The 19715-nt window shown below is 53.1% G+C and overlaps 2 protein-coding genes across 2 annotated transcripts in view; one reads left to right on the top strand and one right to left on the bottom strand.

Annotated features, from left to right (window-relative positions):
• Nucleotides 1-1021: 1021 nt before the first annotated feature.
• On the bottom strand, nucleotides 1022-19388 carry LOC147573505 (uncharacterized). Its single transcript, XM_086689560.1, has 2 exons — nucleotides 8766-19388; nucleotides 1022-1243 (listed from the first exon to the last, which is right to left on the bottom strand). The coding sequence occupies exon 1, from the start codon at nucleotides 19367-19369 to the stop codon at nucleotides 18269-18271; it is 1101 nt and encodes a 366-aa protein (XP_086545686.1). The 5' UTR covers nucleotides 19370-19388; the 3' UTR covers nucleotides 1022-1243; nucleotides 8766-18268.
• TSHZ3 (teashirt zinc finger homeobox 3) overlaps nucleotides 19372-19715 on the top strand; it is a 68879-nt gene continuing 68535 nt past the window's right edge. The window contains exon 1 of the mRNA XM_086689559.1: nucleotides 19372-19715. This exon is cut by the window's right edge and continues 21 nt beyond it. Within this exon, the coding sequence (XP_086545685.1) occupies nucleotides 19697-19715 (19 nt within the window). The 5' untranslated portion in view covers nucleotides 19372-19696.

Below are 19715 nucleotides of genomic sequence, written 5' to 3'. Positions count from 1 at the left end.
CCCTCCTTCGCCTATGCTGTCTCTCTCCATCTCAAAAAATAAATAAACATTAAAAAATTAAAAAAAAAAAATAAACACCTCCAGGGATAGGCCAATCACACCATGACCTGTGGCTAGCATTTTTAAAAGGTATATTCCCTCCATAGCACTTTCCACAGTGTGCAATTACATACTTGTGCAATTATTTGGTTAAAGTCTGTCTCCGCACGAGACCCCAAGAACACTGATAAGTTCTGTAATGAATTCACAAGAAAAGCCTGTCGGTTCACCTGTATCCCTAGGGTGGGGCACAGGGTTAATATCTAGGAAGCGCTCAATGAATATTTCTGAGTGAATCAGTCCACAGGAGCTGGGATGCAGGGGATACCGTAGTATGTTAGCAGCAAGGCAGGAATGAGGGCAACAGGTGAAAACACCCAGGGGTGGAAGTCATGTTGCAACCTGACCACCTGCTCTGCTTTCAACCCAAAGTCCAGGAAGGGGGTTGGGGGAGCCATTAAGACATAGCGGGGTTGGGGCCAAAGATAAAGATGTCAACAGTGGCAAATATCTCTGGCAGATTCTTTGCTCTAGACCCGCACTGTCCACAACAGGTAGCTTTCAGCCGCCTTGTGTGGCTGTCATGTGCTTGAAATGTGACTGGCCCGGCCGGCCCGCAATGTGTCGTAAGTGTAAACTACACACCAGATCCGCAAAGTTTGCACGAAAAATAATGTAAAATGTAACACTGATAATTTTTATGTTGATTGCAATCTCGAAATAGTAGTTTTTAGACGTAACCGGCTAAATAACATGTATTATTAAATGTAATTTTACCAGGTGCCTGGGTGGCTCAGTCGTTTGAGCATCTGACTCTTGGTTTTGGCTCAGGTCACGGCCCCACGATCGTGAGACAGGGCCCCACATCGCCGGGCTCTGCACTGAGTGTGGAGCCTGCTTGGGATTCTCTCTCCCTCTGTCCCTTTCCTCTCTCTCTCTCAAAATAAACAAATAAAACATTTTAAAAAAGTACTTTTACCTGTTTCTTTTGCCTTTTTTGTTTTAATGCAGCTACAACAAAATTAAGAATTGCCTGTTCCAGAGGAAAGGCCTTGAGTAAGGAATTGGTCAAGAGCCTCCCCATGAACGCTTGTAACCGTACTGGCTAAAGTCCTGTCTGTTCTGCAGCCGGCGTTGTGTTAGGTAAAGGTTTAACCTTTGATTCCATCATTTTACTTTTGGGATGTCATCCTGAAGAAATAATCTGAAATGTGAAAAAAAAAAATTCTTTATACACGAAGTTATTAGTTATAGCATCGTATAATAGGAATGAAAACCACAAGATAGCCTGAACATCTAAATAGTGGAAGAATGGTAATATGGGCTCTTACATCCATGCAAGGGAATATTAGGCAGCCGTCAAAAACTCTGTTTACCCAAAATTTGATCATAACATGGCAAGAGGCTGTGACAGCCCTCAATCGAAAATTCATAATTCAAAACTTCTTAAACAATATTACTGTCACTCAGAGGCGAGAGCATTGGGGACAGCAAGTGGAGGGGGGTCTATCCAACCGTTAACGGTGGTTGTCTTTGGAGAACGAGATGATAAATGACTTCTCTCTTCTTCCTATTTATTTTAATTTTTTTATTATTTCTTTTAATGTTTATTTCTTTTTGAGAGAGAAAGAGACAGAGTGCAAGTGGGGAACGGGCAGAGAGAGAGAGGGAGACACAGAATCCGAAGCGGGCTCCAGGCTCCGAGCTGTCAGCACAGAGCCCGACGCGGGGCTCGAACCCACAAGTCTGAGATCACGTCGGACGCTTAATCGACTGAGCCACTCAGGTGCCCCTTCTTTCTAATTTTTCAACTATATTTTATTTCATAGGATTTTGATGAGAGAGAACTATATGTATCGTGTCTCAAGGAAAGAAGGCCGGTCACAGGAGTTTGTCTGAACGTTGTAAGAGGCTGCGGGTAGAAAGCCACGTCCGTTCACGTCTGCACCTTCGCAGCATGCACACCGTCACAAGGCAAACGCCCAGCCTTCTCTGTGGAAGTGCATCCTCTGTGGATATTTATTCCCTCGGCAAATCAAGGCCTGCTCCCGAGACCCCTCTTGGTGGTCCCCCTCCTCCCTCCCAACATGAGCTGGTGCCCGTGGGTGTTTTGGGGGAGCACAGGGTGCTGTGCTTGGGGGGCCGGCCTGGATGAGTGCATGACCTTTGCCAGCTACCTTCTGACAGGTGTGTCCAAAGGGCAGTCTGGGGGGGAAGCGAAGGAAGAGGAGACAGGGCGGTCCCAGAGTGCCATTCCCTGGTCACCTCCCTATAGGTCTTCTGAAGGTCACGGCTCTGAAGACGCCCCTTGCCACATTCCGTCTGACTTCCAGCCTACAATCACTACCCCATGGCCTGCGGGCCTCGGGGCTACAGCAGTTCTGTGACTTTTCTCTTGTGCCGTGCTCACCTGCTCCTTCCCTTCCCAGACAGCCTCTTTGGGACATCCCCTGCGAACGATCTTAATTTGGGTGTGGTCTCTCTTCTGTTGGGACCCTCAACTGACAAGGGGACTTCATTGGAAACGCAGGGCCCGCACCACACGGCGTCTGGAGAACAGAGATGCAAAGCTCGTTCTAGGAGCCTCGTGTGGGGAGGGGAGGGCTGAGTTCTGGGGCCGACAGACCTGGGTTCAAGTTCAAGTTCCAACAGCCATGAGGTCCTTCACACATTCATTACCTCTCCTCATCTACAAAATGGGTTAAGAACACCTACAGTCGGTATTGTGTGGATTAAGCGACATAAGTTACGTATACCTCCTAGCTCGTTGCCAGGCATGGAGCGACCTCCCAGCAGACGTTAGCTATCCCAACTACTGCCATTACCCATTGGCGCTGTCAGCCTCATGAGTGCAAATGTCCCATCAGCCACTGCTTCCAGAGGGCCCCAGTCCTCCCCTGCCCGCCTGGGCCGCCGAGACTACAAGAGAGGACGCCACACCCAGACCCACACTCTGTGCTACACCGAGGTGCCTGCGTGAAGGGACAGGGGATGAGTCACAGAGAAAGAGAGAGACAGAGAGACAGACAGACAGAGAGAGACAGGGAAGCACCATCAGGAGATAAAGTGCATTTTGAGAAAATTGCTTGTTTATTTAGCTACTGCACTTAGGAAAAATATCAGAATGAGGAATATGGGCACTTGTGGTAATAACTGAAAGGGAGGCATATACATTATCAAAAATACAGGAAAGAATGATAAGACATTTAAAATAAAAATTTGCATCCCTAAGATACCTCTACTTCAACCTCAGAACAAGCGTATCTTTTACAAGCTCTTTGAAGACACTTCTCCACTCTCTTTGTCTCTTTTCTTTATAAGGCATCTTCTCTTTAACTCCCTTTGGGAAACTTCTTATAAATGAGGATTTGCATCTCCAGGGATTACTCTGGTTAGGAAAGTGTTTTATTAAAAAAATATATGTTTGCCACAGAATGCTGAGAGATATAATTAGCCGGCCCCTTCTGTTTTATTTCAAAAGGCTGTATGGCCAAGTTCTAATTAAACATATTCTCAGGACGTTTGAAATGTGAAGGTGCCTCAGAAATGGGCACTCAGATGAAAGACGAGAAGGTGTGGGGGATGCCTCATCTCTGCTCCCCAGTGCATAGCTACCCTGATTGATGAGCCTGTCCCAGCTCACCTTTGGTGAGCCCCTGCCCTGCATCTGGAATGCAGAGTCCTGTGCTTTTGGGGACCCGGGTGTGTGACAGGTTACCAGGTCTAAAGTGAGAGTTGCTAAGGTCCCTGCCAGCTCTGACATTCTGATGGTGCATTTGGATGTGGTCCTTGCCTAGTTCTTGCCACACAGCGTAACAATGCTCCAAATGCCCATACTTCATTTTACTTTGTGAGTTTTGGAATAAAATATGAGGCCGATGGAATCCTGCTCCCGATGGTTACTAGATAAAGCCACGCTGGCTCACCCGAGAAAAGCAGTGCTATGCCCTCCCTTGCGAAATGGGCAGAGTGATGTTGCCCCGTCTCCCTTCAGAGAAGCAAATGCCCTGGAAATAGACATGGCCTGTCTGCACACAGCGAGGTGGGCCAGGAGCCCATGGGAGCTGAGAGTTCAGAACCATCGCCTCTGAATTCCCCCACGTCGGTGCCCTGAGTAGCGCCCTCACTCTCTGCAAAGCACTTCCGTGCCCACTAAGCTCTCTTTAGAGGCAAGAGAATTCTCATTCATCGCTGGTGGGGAAAACAGAATGATCCAGCCACTTTGGAAAACAGTTTGGCAGCTTTTCATAACGTTACACATACTCTTAACATATGAATATGACCCAGAACCCAGGGATCCACGTCTGGGTGTTGAGACCCAGGAGAAATAGGAACTTACGTTCATAAACTTAGGTTTATAGCAGCTTCGTTCATTGTCACCCCAAAGTAGAAACAAGCCGGTTGTCCTTCAGCTGTGTACGGATAAACAACCTGTGGTACCTCCATACAACGTATTGATGCACTCCACACATGGGCCAATCTCAGATACATCATATTAAGTGAAAGAAGCCAGACTCAAAAGGGGACATCCTATAGCATTGCGTTTAGATCACATTTTGGAAGAGGCAAAATTATAGGGATGAAGAACAGGTCAGTGTTTCCAGCGGTGGGGGGTGTGGGAAGGAAGGGCAGAGCAATCTATTGGCTACAAAAGGGCAGCACAGCGGCGTTTTGGGGTGACTTGTGGTGGTGGTTTCAGGACTCTACGTTTGTCAAAACTCAGAGAACCGTATACCAAAAGAGTGAATTTTACTCTGAAAATTTAAAAAAAAAAATCATTTTTGAAAGCTGCAGGCTTGGTGGTATAATGTGATGGCCATTTGAGATTGACCTTCCCCCCATCCTTTTTATTTTATCCTACAAGAGACGCTCATGAACCCAGTCAAAGCCTGGCATTCCCGGGTGACAGGCACTGTTCCACAGAAAGGGCCCCTGGAAACTGAAGGGAAGGACAGAGATTACACGGGTCAGTGAAAAGTTTCGGATTCTCTTTTCTGATGGGTGTGAACAAAGAAGCAACCAGTTCTACTTACCATTTGGGGGACTCTTGAAATCCTGACACAAAACACCTTGTGGATGAGAGGAGGGCAGAGAAAACGGGGTTCCTGTTTGTATAACTGAGCTGGGATTCACCACTAGACAATGTCCTTAAGCCAGTGTCAGTAGGGGGCTGTCTCACTTGCCGACTAAAGCATCCTAGGAAGTACACTTAAGGGTCTCCTCGAACCATTTCTGTTCTGATCCACGGTGCCAAAGCAACTTGAAACAACGTCTCTGAAACAGAGGACTCAGGTATCCAACAGAGGATGGGAAAGGGACTTTGACGGGAAGGGAAATCCAAGCAACCACAAACATCCCAAAGGGTGCTCCCTGTCTTTAGCATTCATGGAAACACAAGTCAAACACAGTGAGACAGCAACCCCAACCACTAGATTAGGATGCATGAAAAACAAACAAACAAACAAACAAGCTAATAATATCATAGGCTGACAAGGATGTAGAACAATGGAAAGACTTAAGAATAGTTTCTGGGAGTGAAAATTGACATAATCTCTTTGGAAAACGGCTGGGATTTATAGATATACATGCTGTATGACCAAGCAACCTTCCATATATGTGTAACAGATAGGCTCTGCCACACATGTATATAGCACATGAGTAAGTGTGTTCACAGTGGCATTTTTCATAATAGCTAAACAGCGGGGGGGAAAAAAACTACTATCTTGCAATATATTCATGGCCAACGGCTTTGAAAATAACCAACTGCACATGTCCACATGGAAGTCTCACAGATGTAAAGCTGAGTGAAAGAAAGAAGACACAAAATAATCCATCCAATATGATTTCATTTGTGTAAAGCTGAAAGACAGGCCCAGGGAGGTGCACCTACGTGCTAAAACCACACAGCAAGGCAATAAAGAGATCACTATAAAAATCAAGATGGCGGCCTCCAGGAAAAGGGGTTGTAACTGGGAGATGTTGGGGGGCTTCTGGTGATTGAGTGGTGGTTACCCAGTTGTTTGTTTTATAATTTTTTTACTATGTATTTATTTAGGTAAAGTTATTTATTTATTTTGAGAGAGAGCATGAGTGGGGGAGGAGCAGAGAGAGAGAGAGAGAAAGAATCCCAAGCAGGCCCCATACTGTCAGTACAGCGCCACATGTGGGGTTCAGTCTCACGGTTCATGAGATCATGACCTGAGCCAAAAATCAAGAGTTGGACACTTAACTGAGCCATCTAGGTGCTTTTATAAAATTATTTAAACCATACACATGATTGACCCATTCTTCTGCATTTGCAACATATCTCACACACAGGAACATAAGAAGTAAAAACAAACAAACAAACAAAAAACTGGATTCCAGAGAAATGCCAATCTGGGACCAATAATAATGTGGAATGAGAGATTCCGAGTGAGGTGTTCTGGAGGAATGACCCCAAAGAGAGACCAACCAGGCGGTCTTAACCTTTGCCGTCCTTCATTACCGTTTACTGCAACCAAAAGCCTTTTAGAAATATTTGCTTTTAAGTAAAAGTTGTATCCTTTGTACTAAAGGATCAATCCTTTCTCTTAAGTTTAATATGAGTATGAATCTTATAGAGTGCTCTAAGTGATTCATTACACTTTATTTTATTTTTTTAATGTTTATTTGCTTATTTTGAGAGAAAGCGCGCGTGTGCTCGAAAGCAGGAGAGGGACAGAGAGGGAGAGAGGTCATCTCAAGCAGGCTCCGGGCCCAGGGCGGAGCCCCACGTGGGGCTCCATCTCAGGACCCTGAGATCATGACCGGAGCAGAAATCAAGAGTCGACGCTTAATTCACGGAGCCACCCAAGCGTCGCTCGTTACACTTTAGATCAGATCTGTTCCTCATGTGAGTCTACACAGACTTAAGGCAAGCTATTCTATTCAACTGCTTCTAATTTGCCTGGAGGTCTTCATCTTAAAAATTCAACCACCATTGGGGCACCTGGGTGGCTCAGTCGGTTAGGCGTCCGACTCTCAGTTTCAGCTCAGGTCATGATCTCGTGGTTCCATGGGTTCAAGCCCCGTGTCAGGCTCTGCGCTGAGCCTACTTGAGATTCTCTCTGATCTCTACTGATCCTACTTGAGTGCGGAGCCTACTTGAGATTCTCTCTCTCCCTCTCTCTCTGCCCCTCCCCCGCTCGCCCTGTCTCTGTGTCTCTCAAAATAAATAAAGAAAACTTAAAAAATAGTAAAAAAAAAAAAAAAAAAATTCAACCATCACAATGAGAAACGCAGCAGGCCACACCCAATACCTCTCGAGTAAGTAAAATATATACTGTGGCATCCAGGCATAAGCTTCATGCAGTTTCCTTGCAGAAAATACTTTTATGGTCTTATCTGAGTCTATTAATTCCACTTTAAATATAAACCTAACATGCTTAGAAGTCTGTTTCCAAGAATACATCAGCTTAGAAAGAGAGAAGTGACAAGAAAACAGTATTAGAGCCCATGACCGCTAAGAAGCTGACGCTGCGTAAGAAGACAGATGGAAAAACGTCTCAACTCTCCTAGGTCTCTGGGGGCATTTATTGCAGGGACAGCAATGGATTGTTAAATTAGAAATTGACTAAATCTTTTTTTAAGAAATCAGCTAACAAGCGCGGTGCATAATAGATGGTGACCGTCAAATGTTTGGCACACCTTAGCATCCAAAAAAAGTCAGTTGTGTAGGTATCTTCCTGCAAAGAAGTCCTGCCGTGAAAATACTAGAGATATTATATTAGCCCCCTGAGCCGCGGTTTTACATTCTGTGGTTTTGGTTACCCGCGGTCATCTATGTTCCAGAAGCTGATGATCCCCCTGATGTATGGTCAGGAGGCCAATAGTCCCTGACGGTGGGTCACGATGCCCACATCGCCCACCTCACTTCGTCTCATGGTGTGGGCATTTCATCAACTCACATCCTCCTCATAAGAAGGGTGAGCCCGGCACAATCAGATACTTGAGGGAAAGAGAGAGACCACACGGACACAACTTTTATTACAGTATATTGTTACGGCTGTCCTATTTTACTACTAGGTGTTGTTGTTAGCCTTCTACGATACCTAATTTGCAAATTAAACTTCATCGTAAGTGTGTACGTTTAGGAAAAAAATCAGAGGATATACACAGTTTGGTAGTACCCAGTTTCAGACATCCATCGGGGGTCCTGGAACGTAACCCCCCGTGGAGAAGGGGGGACTACGGTAATCCAAATCCAAGTCCCTGGGAGTATACATGTGTACATAAACACAAATATTTAAATAAATAAATATATATATACACACACACACACACACACATACACACACACATATATAGGTAGCTATATGTACATATGCATGGATGTATATTGGAAAATATTAGCTTATATTTTGCTGTGAGTGTATGTGTATGTGTGCACATGCGTGTGCACGGTGGTTTGGATCCTGTTAAAGAATTCCGGATTTGGATGGAATTCGCCCTGATAGCTGAACAATTACGGAACAGCTGCATCTTCAGAACAAAATGACCTTTTCATCAAGTTACAAAACATTAAAGGTTAAAGAATGTTTGAAGGGGAGTTAATACTTTTAAAACATTGGGAAAATTGCCATGTTTTCAAAGACCTGACCGAAAGGAAAGGTAAGCGCCAGACCGGCAGGTATGAGCTCTATTGTGGGGAGGGGGCATGATACATTTGCATCGCCTGCTTCATTGAAAACTATGAATGAACCTACCTCCTCAGGAAATGAGAAGAGGCAGGCCTGTGATCGGCACAGCACGGGAGCTCACGCAAGGAACCCTTAGCGGGCTGGTTCCTAATTGCAATTTTGAAGTCACATCTCTTCCTCTCGCGAGTAGCGATGGCAGAGAGCAAATCAATGAGGGTGTCAGATTTTCCAGGCTTCTATTTTCCATCTGACCTGGATGGCACACATTCCAGTCACTACTAACAGGGAAAATAGAAATATCAGTGAGCCTCCTCACCATACCCCTTTTTTAATTAGCTCCCAGAAAAACCTGGCGGAATCTGCCTCGTTCGCCCTGCAAATGCTCACTCTTCCCAGGAAGTCAGGAGGCCTGTGCACTGCTCTGCCTCCAGAAACTCCCCTCCTCCTTTTTTTTTTTTTTTTTTTTTTTGGCCCCACTCCAAGCACCTGCTTGCATCCTGGGGTGCATCCAACCTCACGCCATTTATATGCCTATCTTCAGGGAGGTCTGACCCCATGGCTATTTATTGCACAACTACTGCATATGCTGAGCCCTTCCCCAAAGCAGCCACATATGCGTCAGCCCAGGTGAGCCTCACAAGTACTCGGACAGCAGGCTCTACTGAGACTCCCCCGTGGGCATGCAGCTGGTAACACTGTTTCTCTTTCAAACCCTTGTCTGGCCCTGAAAGCTCCCAGAATGTAGCACAAAGAGGCAAAGGTTTGGAAGGGCATCTCCAACTTTGATCGGATGTTTCCTCCCCGAGTCCCTACTCAGTGCTTACGATGGAGGGAGCTGCTTTTAGAGATGAAGGACAGAAGGCTCAAGGATGGGGTAGCAATCTGCAGGAGGGCACTTGGTGAGTTATGGGTCACGAGCCCACACGGTCAGAACTTGCATTCACCCACAAAGTGCACAGGTGCACACCCAGAGCAGACACACTGTGGGCTTGACCTTTCTTCATTGCTGGCTGGTATTCTCTCCTAAGAGAAAGTTGTTCTCCTTCATTCCTCCCTGCAGCCTTTGCTCCCTCATTCCTGGTGCCTAATCTGGTTCAGGTAGGACCAGGTCCTGGGCTGGATAGACAGCCCTCTACTCTCTCCCCTTTACTGTCTCCCTTCTTGACTCTCAACGACATGCCCTAGATAGTGCCATCCCCAAGAGGGAGCGGCTTGCAATTCTGGACATTTGAAGCAGGAGTGACTCCTTGACAAATTTCACTGTTGGAGAACGACTCTGGCCCATTTTCAAGTCTCATTTGTCCTGGCCGACAGGTAAGGCCTGAGGAGGAGTTAGGAGGGTTTGCCGGCTGGGAGGGCCTGTGCCCTGCAGGTGCCCTTGTTGCCTCGCAGACCAAAGGCTTTCTCCTAGTGGGAACCTTATCCCCAGACATTCACGTCGGCTGGGACAAGTGTTCTCTTGGAAGCAGGGAGGCTCCTTTTATACCTGAACCTACCCCAACACCAGCTGTTCCCCCAGCAATACCCAGAGAGCCCCTTCTCTTCAGCTGAAACACTCCTAAAAACCTTAAATGATGCAAATCAATCCCCCTCTTTGGGCCATATATTTTGAAAGTATTGCTAACATCTGTAAGGTGATCAAAAGTCAAAATCCAGGCTCTCTCAAATTTGTATTCAGTGCTACTATATATATATATTTTTTTCTATGTGCATTTACAGTTAGGTGACCAGCCTGGGGCCAGGCTCTGAGAACACCCCCTGGCCCCACCTCCCCATCGTCCCCCTTGCCCCTCAAGAATGAGGCAGGGAAGGAAGGATGGCCGTGGATGATTGCCTGAGCTGAGTATGTCTCCTAGAGAGGCACCTAGAAGGCTCTTTGGGCAGGAACTCAGGCTTCCCTTCAGCCTGACCACCTTTTGGCTGAGAAGAGGGGTGGAGATCAGGCTCTCCCTGGAGCAGCTGTTGGCCGGGACCCTACTCTAACTCCTGGAAAGATGGAGAAGGAAAAACCTTCTCACCAGTCCACACCAGGGAGAGACACGTGAACTTCTAAAACCTCTGTACTTGAAAAATAAGGCTGCAGGGGTGGGGTGGCAAGGCGCCGGGGTACTGGGCACAAGAGGGGCTATGGGGCTGGGGGGAGGGGAGAGAGGCTCAGGGGACAAGAGATATCCCTTGGTCCTTGGCAGAAGGCAACCCAGTATTCTGTGCAAAGCCCCCGACTAAGTCTTGAGCCACAAGAAGGAGCCGGGCCTGGAAGCTGGCCTCACCTCGTGCCTGTCGAGTGCTGTTTTCCTGCAGGTCAGCACCAGGGCAGAGCTGGTCCCTTCTGTGTGCACTTGCAAGCACACTTATTTCCACACCCCTCCTGGCTGGGCATCTGTAGCCTGTACACATCTCCTTCCTTGCCTGCCTTTGCACGCTCATAGGAGCTCCTGCCTCATGGTCGGGGCACTTGCTCCAGGACGTGTTTTCCCAGGAGGTGCCCCAAACCAGTCCTAGGTCCGGGTGCCCTGAACTTTGGGGCCTGCGTGGGCGCACAGTTCTCTGTTCAGGGCAAGTTGGGTCTGTCTGCTCCAGAATTTCAATACTGCAGGACGTGGGGGAAGGTATCGTGGACCTGAATGGGCAAAGGTCTTGTCTTGAAACTATGTCAATGGAGCAGGCACACTGTTTTAACTTTAGCTGTGTTAGGACAACCTAGGGAAGGGGTTGGGGTGAAGGGGCCAGATCTCCTCTTAAACCCCTTCTTCAGAGGTCACCACCGGCCTCTGCAATCCCCCAACAGTCCAAGTGCAAGAGGCGCCAGGAGACGGCCGCGCACCTAGTCCTGGAGGCCAGCGCTGAGAGCACCCTGAGCCCGCCACCTCCCTGGCCCAACTCCCGACTCTCTGTCCCTGGGGCTGGAGCGACCGCCCCCCGATATCCCACCTCTAGAGGGCGCTGATAGAGAGGTGGTACCGCGCATTCCCGCCGCGGGCTCCACGGGGAGCCCCCGGGACTCCACCCCTCACCCCTGGCCTCATTTGAATATTTCATTGGCTGCCGCCTGTCTGGTCAATTTATCATGCAAATGCGGGTGCCCTCCGCGCCGGAGAGGAGCCACCGCCCGCGCTGGAGAGCGGCGCCCGATTGGTGGCCGAGACAGCGGCATTTGTAATATTTTTCTTTGGGCATTGGAGTCATTTACCAATGCCATCGCCGCAACTCCAGGCACTGAATCACAAGCCACTTAAAGGGTTTTATTGGCAGCTTTGAAACTTCTTAACATGTTCTTTTATTTTAAACCAAGTGTCAACCTCTTTCTGACCTCCCCCCCAGCCCCCCACCTAAAAAGCTGCGGCGACTACAAAGTACCTTGTTCCCTTGCGGGCTGCGCACGACGGGGGGGCGGGGAGTGGCCGCCTCTGCCTTACCACAGAGAGGAGGACTCGACCTCTTTGGAGTGAGCGCTTGCTAGACCCGAAATAGATCATTTTTCCGGATCCTTGTGGGGGTTGGGGAAGGACTGATAGAACGCAAAAAGCAACCGGAGAAAGGCGGAGGAAGGAAGAAAGAAGAGGAAAGAGATGGGAAAGAAAAGTGTCAGAAAGAGGAAGACGTTGGGAAGAATTCAGAGCTTCTCTGCAGAGGAGGAAAATCTGGGGAGCTCAGAGCCTCTGAGGTCAGGCACTACCTGCATACAAAGAATCTGACCCTTCCGACCACCTCGTCCCAAAGAACTCCCGCTCTCCTATTCCGGACATACCAGTGATACGCGCAAGCTTCAGGCAACAAAAAATGAGAAAGAACGAAGACCCGGCCCAGTGCCCCTCTCTCTTGTACCTGTCCTACCGAGAATTGCCCTCGGTCTTTCCCGTTTGTAAATTCAGGGACGAACACAAAACCATAATGTGTAAGACAGAAAAAAAAAGAGCGATACACGAAGAGAAAAGGAAAAGAGATTCTTCCTCATCTTGCAAATTCCCCGGCCAGTTAATGAGGTCACCAGGCATGCAAAGCTGGGCTGTCTGGTCTGCGAAGAGCGGGTGGGTTGATATCTGAGACCTCCTTCTCCTCTTCCTCCTCCAGTGTTCCTCCACTGGAGTCCGAACACAGCCTCGCACTGGGCTGCCCACGCACTGATTCAGACACACCGCTGGTGCCGGCAACTCTTGCATCGGCGCGGGAAGGGCTGAGCACCTCTCCTTTCCAGCTAGCAAAGGGCTGCTCTCTCCCAGCCGGGGGTGAGCCCCGACAGGGCTGCAGCTGTCTCCAGGGTGGTTTTTTGTTTCTGTTTTTTTTTTTTCTTTTTTTCTAAGCTCTGCCCAAAAGGTTTCCAAAAACCCATTTCATCCAGAGTGGGAAAAACCATGCCACGCAGCAGCGAGTAATTCGGGAAATTCCCCGCAAAAGTCAAAGTAGGCGAGTGGGATTTGACCAAAGGGCATTTCGCCAGTAATTGCTCCTCCGAGCTAGACTTACTTGTGTACCTGACCTCCTTAGACCAAGACACAAAGACTTCTTATTTTCTTTATTAAATCTCCGGTCTCTTAAAAAAGTTTTTTTTTTTTTTTTCCCTCAAAGTTCCGTAAATGAGTGAGCTTGAAAAATAATTACAGAAGAAAGAACCAAACTGGACTCTCCAAATTTGGAGATCCAAGACCAAGAACACAGGCAAGCTTGGGGGGAGGGGTGGGTGTGGTCCCAGCCTGTCTTAGAAAACTGGAGAAAGTGGTCTCCAGGAATCACCTAACCAGTAGAGGGGTATTTGGTAAGATGTGCTTTCCCTCGGATTACCATGCTCCCTCCCTCTGTTAGGTGTATAGGTTTGGTTTTGCTTTAACACGTTTATAAACTGCCTGGAAATTTCCAGCTGATAAAAATGAGGCATTGAGGAGGAGGACCTGCCAGCCCTGACTTCCTAAGGGGCTTGGTCAGGTCAGCTTCCATCCAAAGTTCTCTGTGTCCAGTTGTGCTGGGAGCTCAGGGCCAGCCTGGGGCTCCCTTGCTCTGCCCCTCCCCAAAAGACCAGGGGTATCAAGGTTGGCCTGGGAAGACCACAGGCCCTGTTGCCTTTGAGTCCAGTGGTCCTACGGGAATGGCAGGCATGTGAAAAGTTGGCAAAATTGGGCCAGACTTCTGTGCGCTCAGCTACGAGAAATTTACAAAGTAGTAAAGTCCCGGGGAGGGGAAAGGTGGGGGGCATACAGGTACCCCGTGTATTTGGGGAGGTGCTTCATACCCCAACACCAATTCTTGACTTTGAGAGAGACAGGTCTCCTACTTTTCTTCAAAGAGAGATCTGCACCCCCATCCCATAACTCCACCCCATCTCACATCCAGGCACCCCCCAATGCAGCTCCCCGAAAGCCCCCACAGAAGTGGTGTTAATATACCGCTCCGATTTGCAAAGGCTTATTTCACGTCAAAACTATAAAAGTTCTCGGGAGAATCTACAGACAAAACATCTGGTTCCTTAAAACAAAGCTACCGGAAAAAGAGAAACAAACTTCGCTGCTCTGTAAATGCACCTCCAGCAAACAATTTACCGCCTGGTGAGGGCCTGGCCCCAGAGTCCAGATTTCTAGCGCTGAGGGAGGGGCTGAGGTCCTGGGGCCCAATTCCTGGTCCAGGTGTGCAGGTGGAGGCAGTCAGCCTCTCTGCATGTAGGGCACCTCCTTTGCCTAGCCCAGACCGTAGTGTGGGCAGTGTGTAAGGGGGCAGCCGGTCCAGGCCAGTGGTCCAGGGGGAGGCAGGTAGGAAAAAAGCACTTGGTACGACCTTTGCTGGGCCTTCAGTGGGCTCCCCAAGGGCCCCTCACCGGGCCTGAAGCCTTCCCACCATGAAATGGGGTGCAGGCTCCCTGCGTGTTCTACCCAGCGTGCCCTGTCCCTCCAGCTGGCCAGTTCCTCCCTCAGGGCACAGAGAATCTCTGCTCATGGCCTGGGTTCAGGCTCCCAAGTTCCCGGGACCTTGGCCTACCCTGGCTATCTGTCTTGGACTGGCAGCTTCAAGGACACCTTCTTTCCTGAAGCCCTTTTCCTCAGTGGCCATGCCAAATGGGGACATACTTCCGCCTTCCCCACCGGGTCAGGCAGGACTGTCACCCACTGCCCTCATTTGCACCTTGAACACAACCTCGGCTGCCTCCCGGCGGCGGCGGTGGTCGAGTGCTGCGTCCCCGCTTCCCCGCTACAGCTTCCTTACCTGGAGCATCCTGTTTTGGGGCCAGTTCCTTGCCCTTCCACCACACTTGTTCAGCCTCGCCCGCCTTTAACTCCCCCACCCCCCAACTCGCCCCGGTGGGGCTCTGGTTGGTCAAGCGCACCAAGTCTCCCCGTGGCACGACATACCCCACGCAAGTAGGCCCAGGGACTGGGGCCTGCAGGTCTCAGGGCTTGGAAGGCTAGAATCACATTTCTAACCCCTGACCTGAAAAACTGGCATGTGGGAGGATTTGTACTGCAGAACGCTCAGGGCACCGCCTGGGAGGAGGACCAGGGTTCCACTGGGCCCAGGCCGCAATCTTGGGGGTCATGAATTGTCTTCATGGCCCCTGGGAATTTTCTGGACTTATCCACGTTGCCACCCCGCTGCTGGGTGAGCCACCTGGCCACAATGGGAGCCATCAGTTTCTCCCATGGGCGTTTGCCGTTGGGCATTTTGATATGTCTCGCCACTGCCCCTCAGCCCGCTTTTCCTTCTTTTGTGTTTAGGGACTTAAAAATGCCCAGAAAAGCAGCACCTCGGAAAGTTGGGAGCGTCTCACTGGGCTGGGGGTCACTTTTTGCGTGGCTCTCACTGGGCTAAGTCACCAGGTGCCTGCGCGGGAGCGGAAGCCTGTTGTCACTTTTCAGGGGTGTCCGCAACTCTTCCAAGTGAGGTGGAAAGATTTCTACACAGTGGTACCTTCTACAGAATTCTAGCTCCTCCGCCGGGCGCCGGCTTTTCCGCCCTCCTCTAGCTTGAAAGCGGTTCGGCCGCACCCTGGAGCGCGGTCCCTCCTTCCCGCAGGAAGGAGCCCCTGTGAGCGCCGCCGCGGCCGTCTCAGGCCTCCTCCGGAGCCGCGCAGACCTTGGCTCCCGGCGCTGGCCGGAAAGCGGCTCCTGTATCCCTTCTACCTCGCGAATCGCGGAACGAAGACAAGCACAGGTTTTGACCCGCTCCTGTAGCCGACTCTTGAGTGGGGCAGAACTCACCAGACACCCGGGCAGAAATAGTTGCAGTAGGAATACGCTCGGGTAAAATGCCAGGGACCGCCACCCCGCAGATGTCCGAGGAGTAGGTCTTCCGTGCGCCCTTCCCCTGAACTTCTTAGGGGGAGGACCAGACAGCCCCTTTGGCCTGGCCAAACTGATCAGGCACCTATAAGAAGATATTTGCCCTCTGGACAGCGGGGTGCGAGGTGCGGGTGGGGAAAGCAAGAAGCAATGGTAACCACGGGGGAGGTCAGCATTCTTGGAGAATGGCGCCGGGAACTACCCGCAAAGCTCTGGCTTCTCAAACATATGGCCTTGCCCTTTCTCACTCTGTAAATAACATATGAATTACAGACCTACTGCCACCCTGACACCATTTCTCCCTGAATCGAGTCCCTGGTTTTCACTGGGATCCGCGTTTCCTTCCCCCTCTCTCGCTCCTCACAGGCAGCAGCCAGGTAGGGGCCTGGCAAAGTTTTAGCTTTAGACCTTCTGGCCAGAAGATGTGCCCCAGATTCGGCCGAGCTGGAGCCCATTTAAGCCCCTGCATTCAAGTACACACTGTGCTTGGTGCAGATCCGGGAAGCCTCCCTGCCTTTTCTCCTACGCCACACCCAGTCCACAGAGAAGGGGCAAAGAGAACTTGGAATTGCTAGGGCTAGGTTGACAGTGTCCCTCTCCATCTGTCCCATTGCTAGCATGGCCTGCAAAACTAGTCCCGTTTTGAGTTCTTGGTAGTAAAGGCGGTGCGTATGGTTAAAAGAACACTGTAGAGATCAGGGTTCCAGGCAGTGCCACGCCAGGCTAGAACCCTGTTTGAGTGTCCGGGCAAGGCAGCGCGGTCGCAGGCTGCACTCCGCATAGCCCGTGTTGCGCGTGACGGGTTGTCGCTGCGATGTGCAGCTCAGTGACACTGATGGATGCGCCAATGGTTGGACGGACAGATGTTAGGGCGGATCGCACCGCGCGCGGCGCCCGAGCGGGGGAGGGCGAGGTAGCGATCGGGCGGTGGCTTCAGGCGGCTCGGAGACCGGAGCTCAGGCCGTGGCCCGCAGGGGGAGGGGGAGGAGGGAACAGAGGTTTGGAGAGCAGCGTTGGGAAGCAAAGGAGGAGGGGGAGCACAAGCCAGGGCGAAACTCTCAGCCTTCCGTGCGTGGCGCCCCGCGCTGTGCACCCATCACTACCGGCGCGCCCAAAAGGGCGCTCGGTGCTGGGAAGGTGAGCCAGGGGCGGGCAGGAGCTGACCTCGCGCGGCGCCTACCCTCCTCCAGGCAAGAGGCTCCCAGCGCCGCGACCAGAACCGAGAGGCCGCGGGCGGCGTCTGCCAACTCACCGTTTCCTCGTTCGCAAGAAGCGTTTCACGCCCCACGGCCGAGTCTCCCGGGCCTGGAGGGGCAGTTGTTTTAGCCTCCGCGGCCGCAGGCACCAACCGCTCGCCGCGCCCCCGCCCCCGAGTTCGCCACACACAAGGCCCGCCTGGGAGCCCAGTCGCAGCCGGACTCCGATTCCCCGCAACCGCCCGGGGTCCGCACCCCGCAACTCCGAGCGCTCCTGCGCGCGCGAAGGCGCTGGAGGCGGCTTTATAGCCCGGGAGGACGGCAGCAGCACATCTGCATTCGGGGAGGCGTCTGGACCGAGCCCAAGCCCGCAGGCTGGGGGCGAGCGGAGACTTTTGATCTTACCGTCTGGGTGAGATCACGGTCTCCTGGTCTAAAAGAAAAGAAAGCATGCCGGTGAACTTTTAAAACAAACTTGCATAAACAATCACAAAGAAAAAGATAAAAAAGAGAGGGCAGAAGAAAAGGGAGAAAGAAACACAAGAAAAGGAAACGTTAAGAAAAAGGAAGGAAGGAAAGAAGGAAGGAAGGAAGGAAAAAAAGGAAGGAAGAAGGCCGGGGTTTGCAGCTCCGGGAACGCTCAGGCAGGCAGTCCCAGGGGCGCGGGGCTCCGGCCCTCGCCGGGACTATCGGACGCGGGGCCCAGGGGAGCCTCCGGGCCCCAAGCGGCGCGCCCAGGAGCAGCGCCACTTCGGGGACCTTGGGCCTGGCGGCCGCCCCCGCACCCCCCACCACCGCCGCCCGGCAGCGCCCGGAGCCAGACCCGCCGCGGCCGCCCCATTCCCGGCCCAAGAGCTGGCCCAGGGAGACGCAATCGAACCCGCAGCGCATCGATGCGCCGCCGCCCGCGCCGCTCGGGCTCAGGCTCTCGCTCAGCCGCCGCCGCCCGGGGGTCGTCCCAATGAGCTCCGGCCCACCCGCGCCCTCGCGGCCGCTCGTAAGTGAGCCCGCGTCGCCCCGCCGCCAACGCAGCCCTGCCAGCTCCTCCTCTCCGCGGGCCGCCGGTCTGGCCCGCTCGGCGCCTCAGCGACCCCAATCACCCAATCAATAATCAATTCTTTTCGCCCCGTACTGCTGGCAAGCCGGGCGCTGGGCGCGGTGGCCCCCTCTCGGGGGGCGCCCTGGGGCGGGGGATGGGCTTGGGAGCCCGAGTTCCTTCCCCCGCCCCCACCCTCCCCCCCCGTCCCGCCCTCGGATCTGCCAGCTCTTGGGGTGGGGGGCGCGGCTCGGCGCCTAGGGGGCGAAGGGCGGGGTGGGGGGCGGAAGGACCTTGATCTTCCCGTGCGGAGGAGGAAACTTGGAGGCACCCCCCTCCCACGCCGACCCCCGGGACTGGCCCGGGAAAGTTTGCCCGGGAAAAAAAAAAAATTGGGGGAAGTGGCTGCGGCGGGTCCCGGGGGAGGAGCCCGGGTGGCGCGGGGTCTGGGAGCAGCCCCCACCCACTCCGGCCCGCGCCCGCCTCCTCCCTCGAGGGCGCCGGCGCCCGCCCGCGGGCCCCGGCATCCCCGGGGGGTGCGGGCCCAGGCCCGGCGAGAAAGCTGGGGGCTTTGGACGCGGCGGGTGGAGAGGAGTGCGGCACGGGCGGGGCAGCCGGGGGCGGCCAGGGGGCGAGGCTGGGTGGGGAAGAGGGGCGGGAGAGGGTAGCGAGCGCCCCGGGACGAGCTGGGCCGGGCCGGCGCCGCGCCCCTGCGTGCGCGCATAGGGCGGGGGCGGAGGGGCGGCACCCCCTCCCCGGACGGGGCGGGGGTCCTAGACAGGCCCGGGGCCGGGAGCGGGGGCGCGGCGCCCCCGCGGGCGGGCGAGTGACACGATCATCTCCTTTTCCTTTAAGCTTGCCTGTTGCCGACGCCGCCGCTCCAGCCGCGCCGCGGGCAGAAGACTGGACCGCTGAGCCCCGGGCCGCGGCGGCGGCTGAGCGCCCCCCCCGGATGCCGTGACCCCCTGCCCGGGGGCGGGGGCCGGGGCAGGACCAGCCGGGGCCGCTCCCGCGCTCCTCCTCCCACCCCTCTGCCCGCCTTCTCCCCCTCTCCCCGCCCCCCGGCCCCGAACCCCGCGCACCTCGTCTGGGGACGGGGCGGGGGGGGGGCAGGGCCGCCGTTCCTCCCCGCCCCCTCCTCCTCGGGCCTCTGGAGCGATTTGTCAAACTTCCCATTCCGCCGGCAGCGCGGTCCTCCTCCTCCTCCTCCTTCACCACCTCCTCCTCCTCTGCCTCCTCCTCCCCCCGCGCTCCTCCCTCCCCGCGCCTCCCTCGCCCGCCCTCCTTCTTCCCTCCGCACGTTCGGGGATCGCGGCGGAGCGCGGAGAGGGGGGGACGCGGAGAGCCGGGGCGCAGCAGCATCCTGCGGGCGGCCGCTCTCCGGGGGGGAGGCTGAGAGCCGGCCCGCCTCGCCCCCCCGCGGGCCCGCCGCCCCTCCCTCCCTCTCCTCAGCCCGGCAGCGGCGGCGGCGGCGGCGGCAGTGGCAGTCGCCGGAGGAGCATCATGCCGAGGAGGAAGCAGC

The sequence above is a fragment of the Puma concolor genome, chromosome E2, assembly GCF_028749965.1.
Source record: "Puma concolor isolate L17-30 chromosome E2, mPumCon1.1.hap2, whole genome shotgun sequence".
Classification (NCBI taxonomy): domain Eukaryota; kingdom Metazoa; phylum Chordata; class Mammalia; order Carnivora; family Felidae; genus Puma; species Puma concolor.
The sequence above is the reverse complement of the archived record's forward strand: the minus strand, read 5'-3'. Positions and strand labels throughout refer to the sequence as shown.

Coding starts and splice junctions, on each gene's coding strand:
- LOC147573505 (XM_086689560.1), bottom strand. CDS start 19,369: ATGGGAAGTTTGACAAATCGCTCCAGAGGCCCGAGGAGGAGGGGGCGG.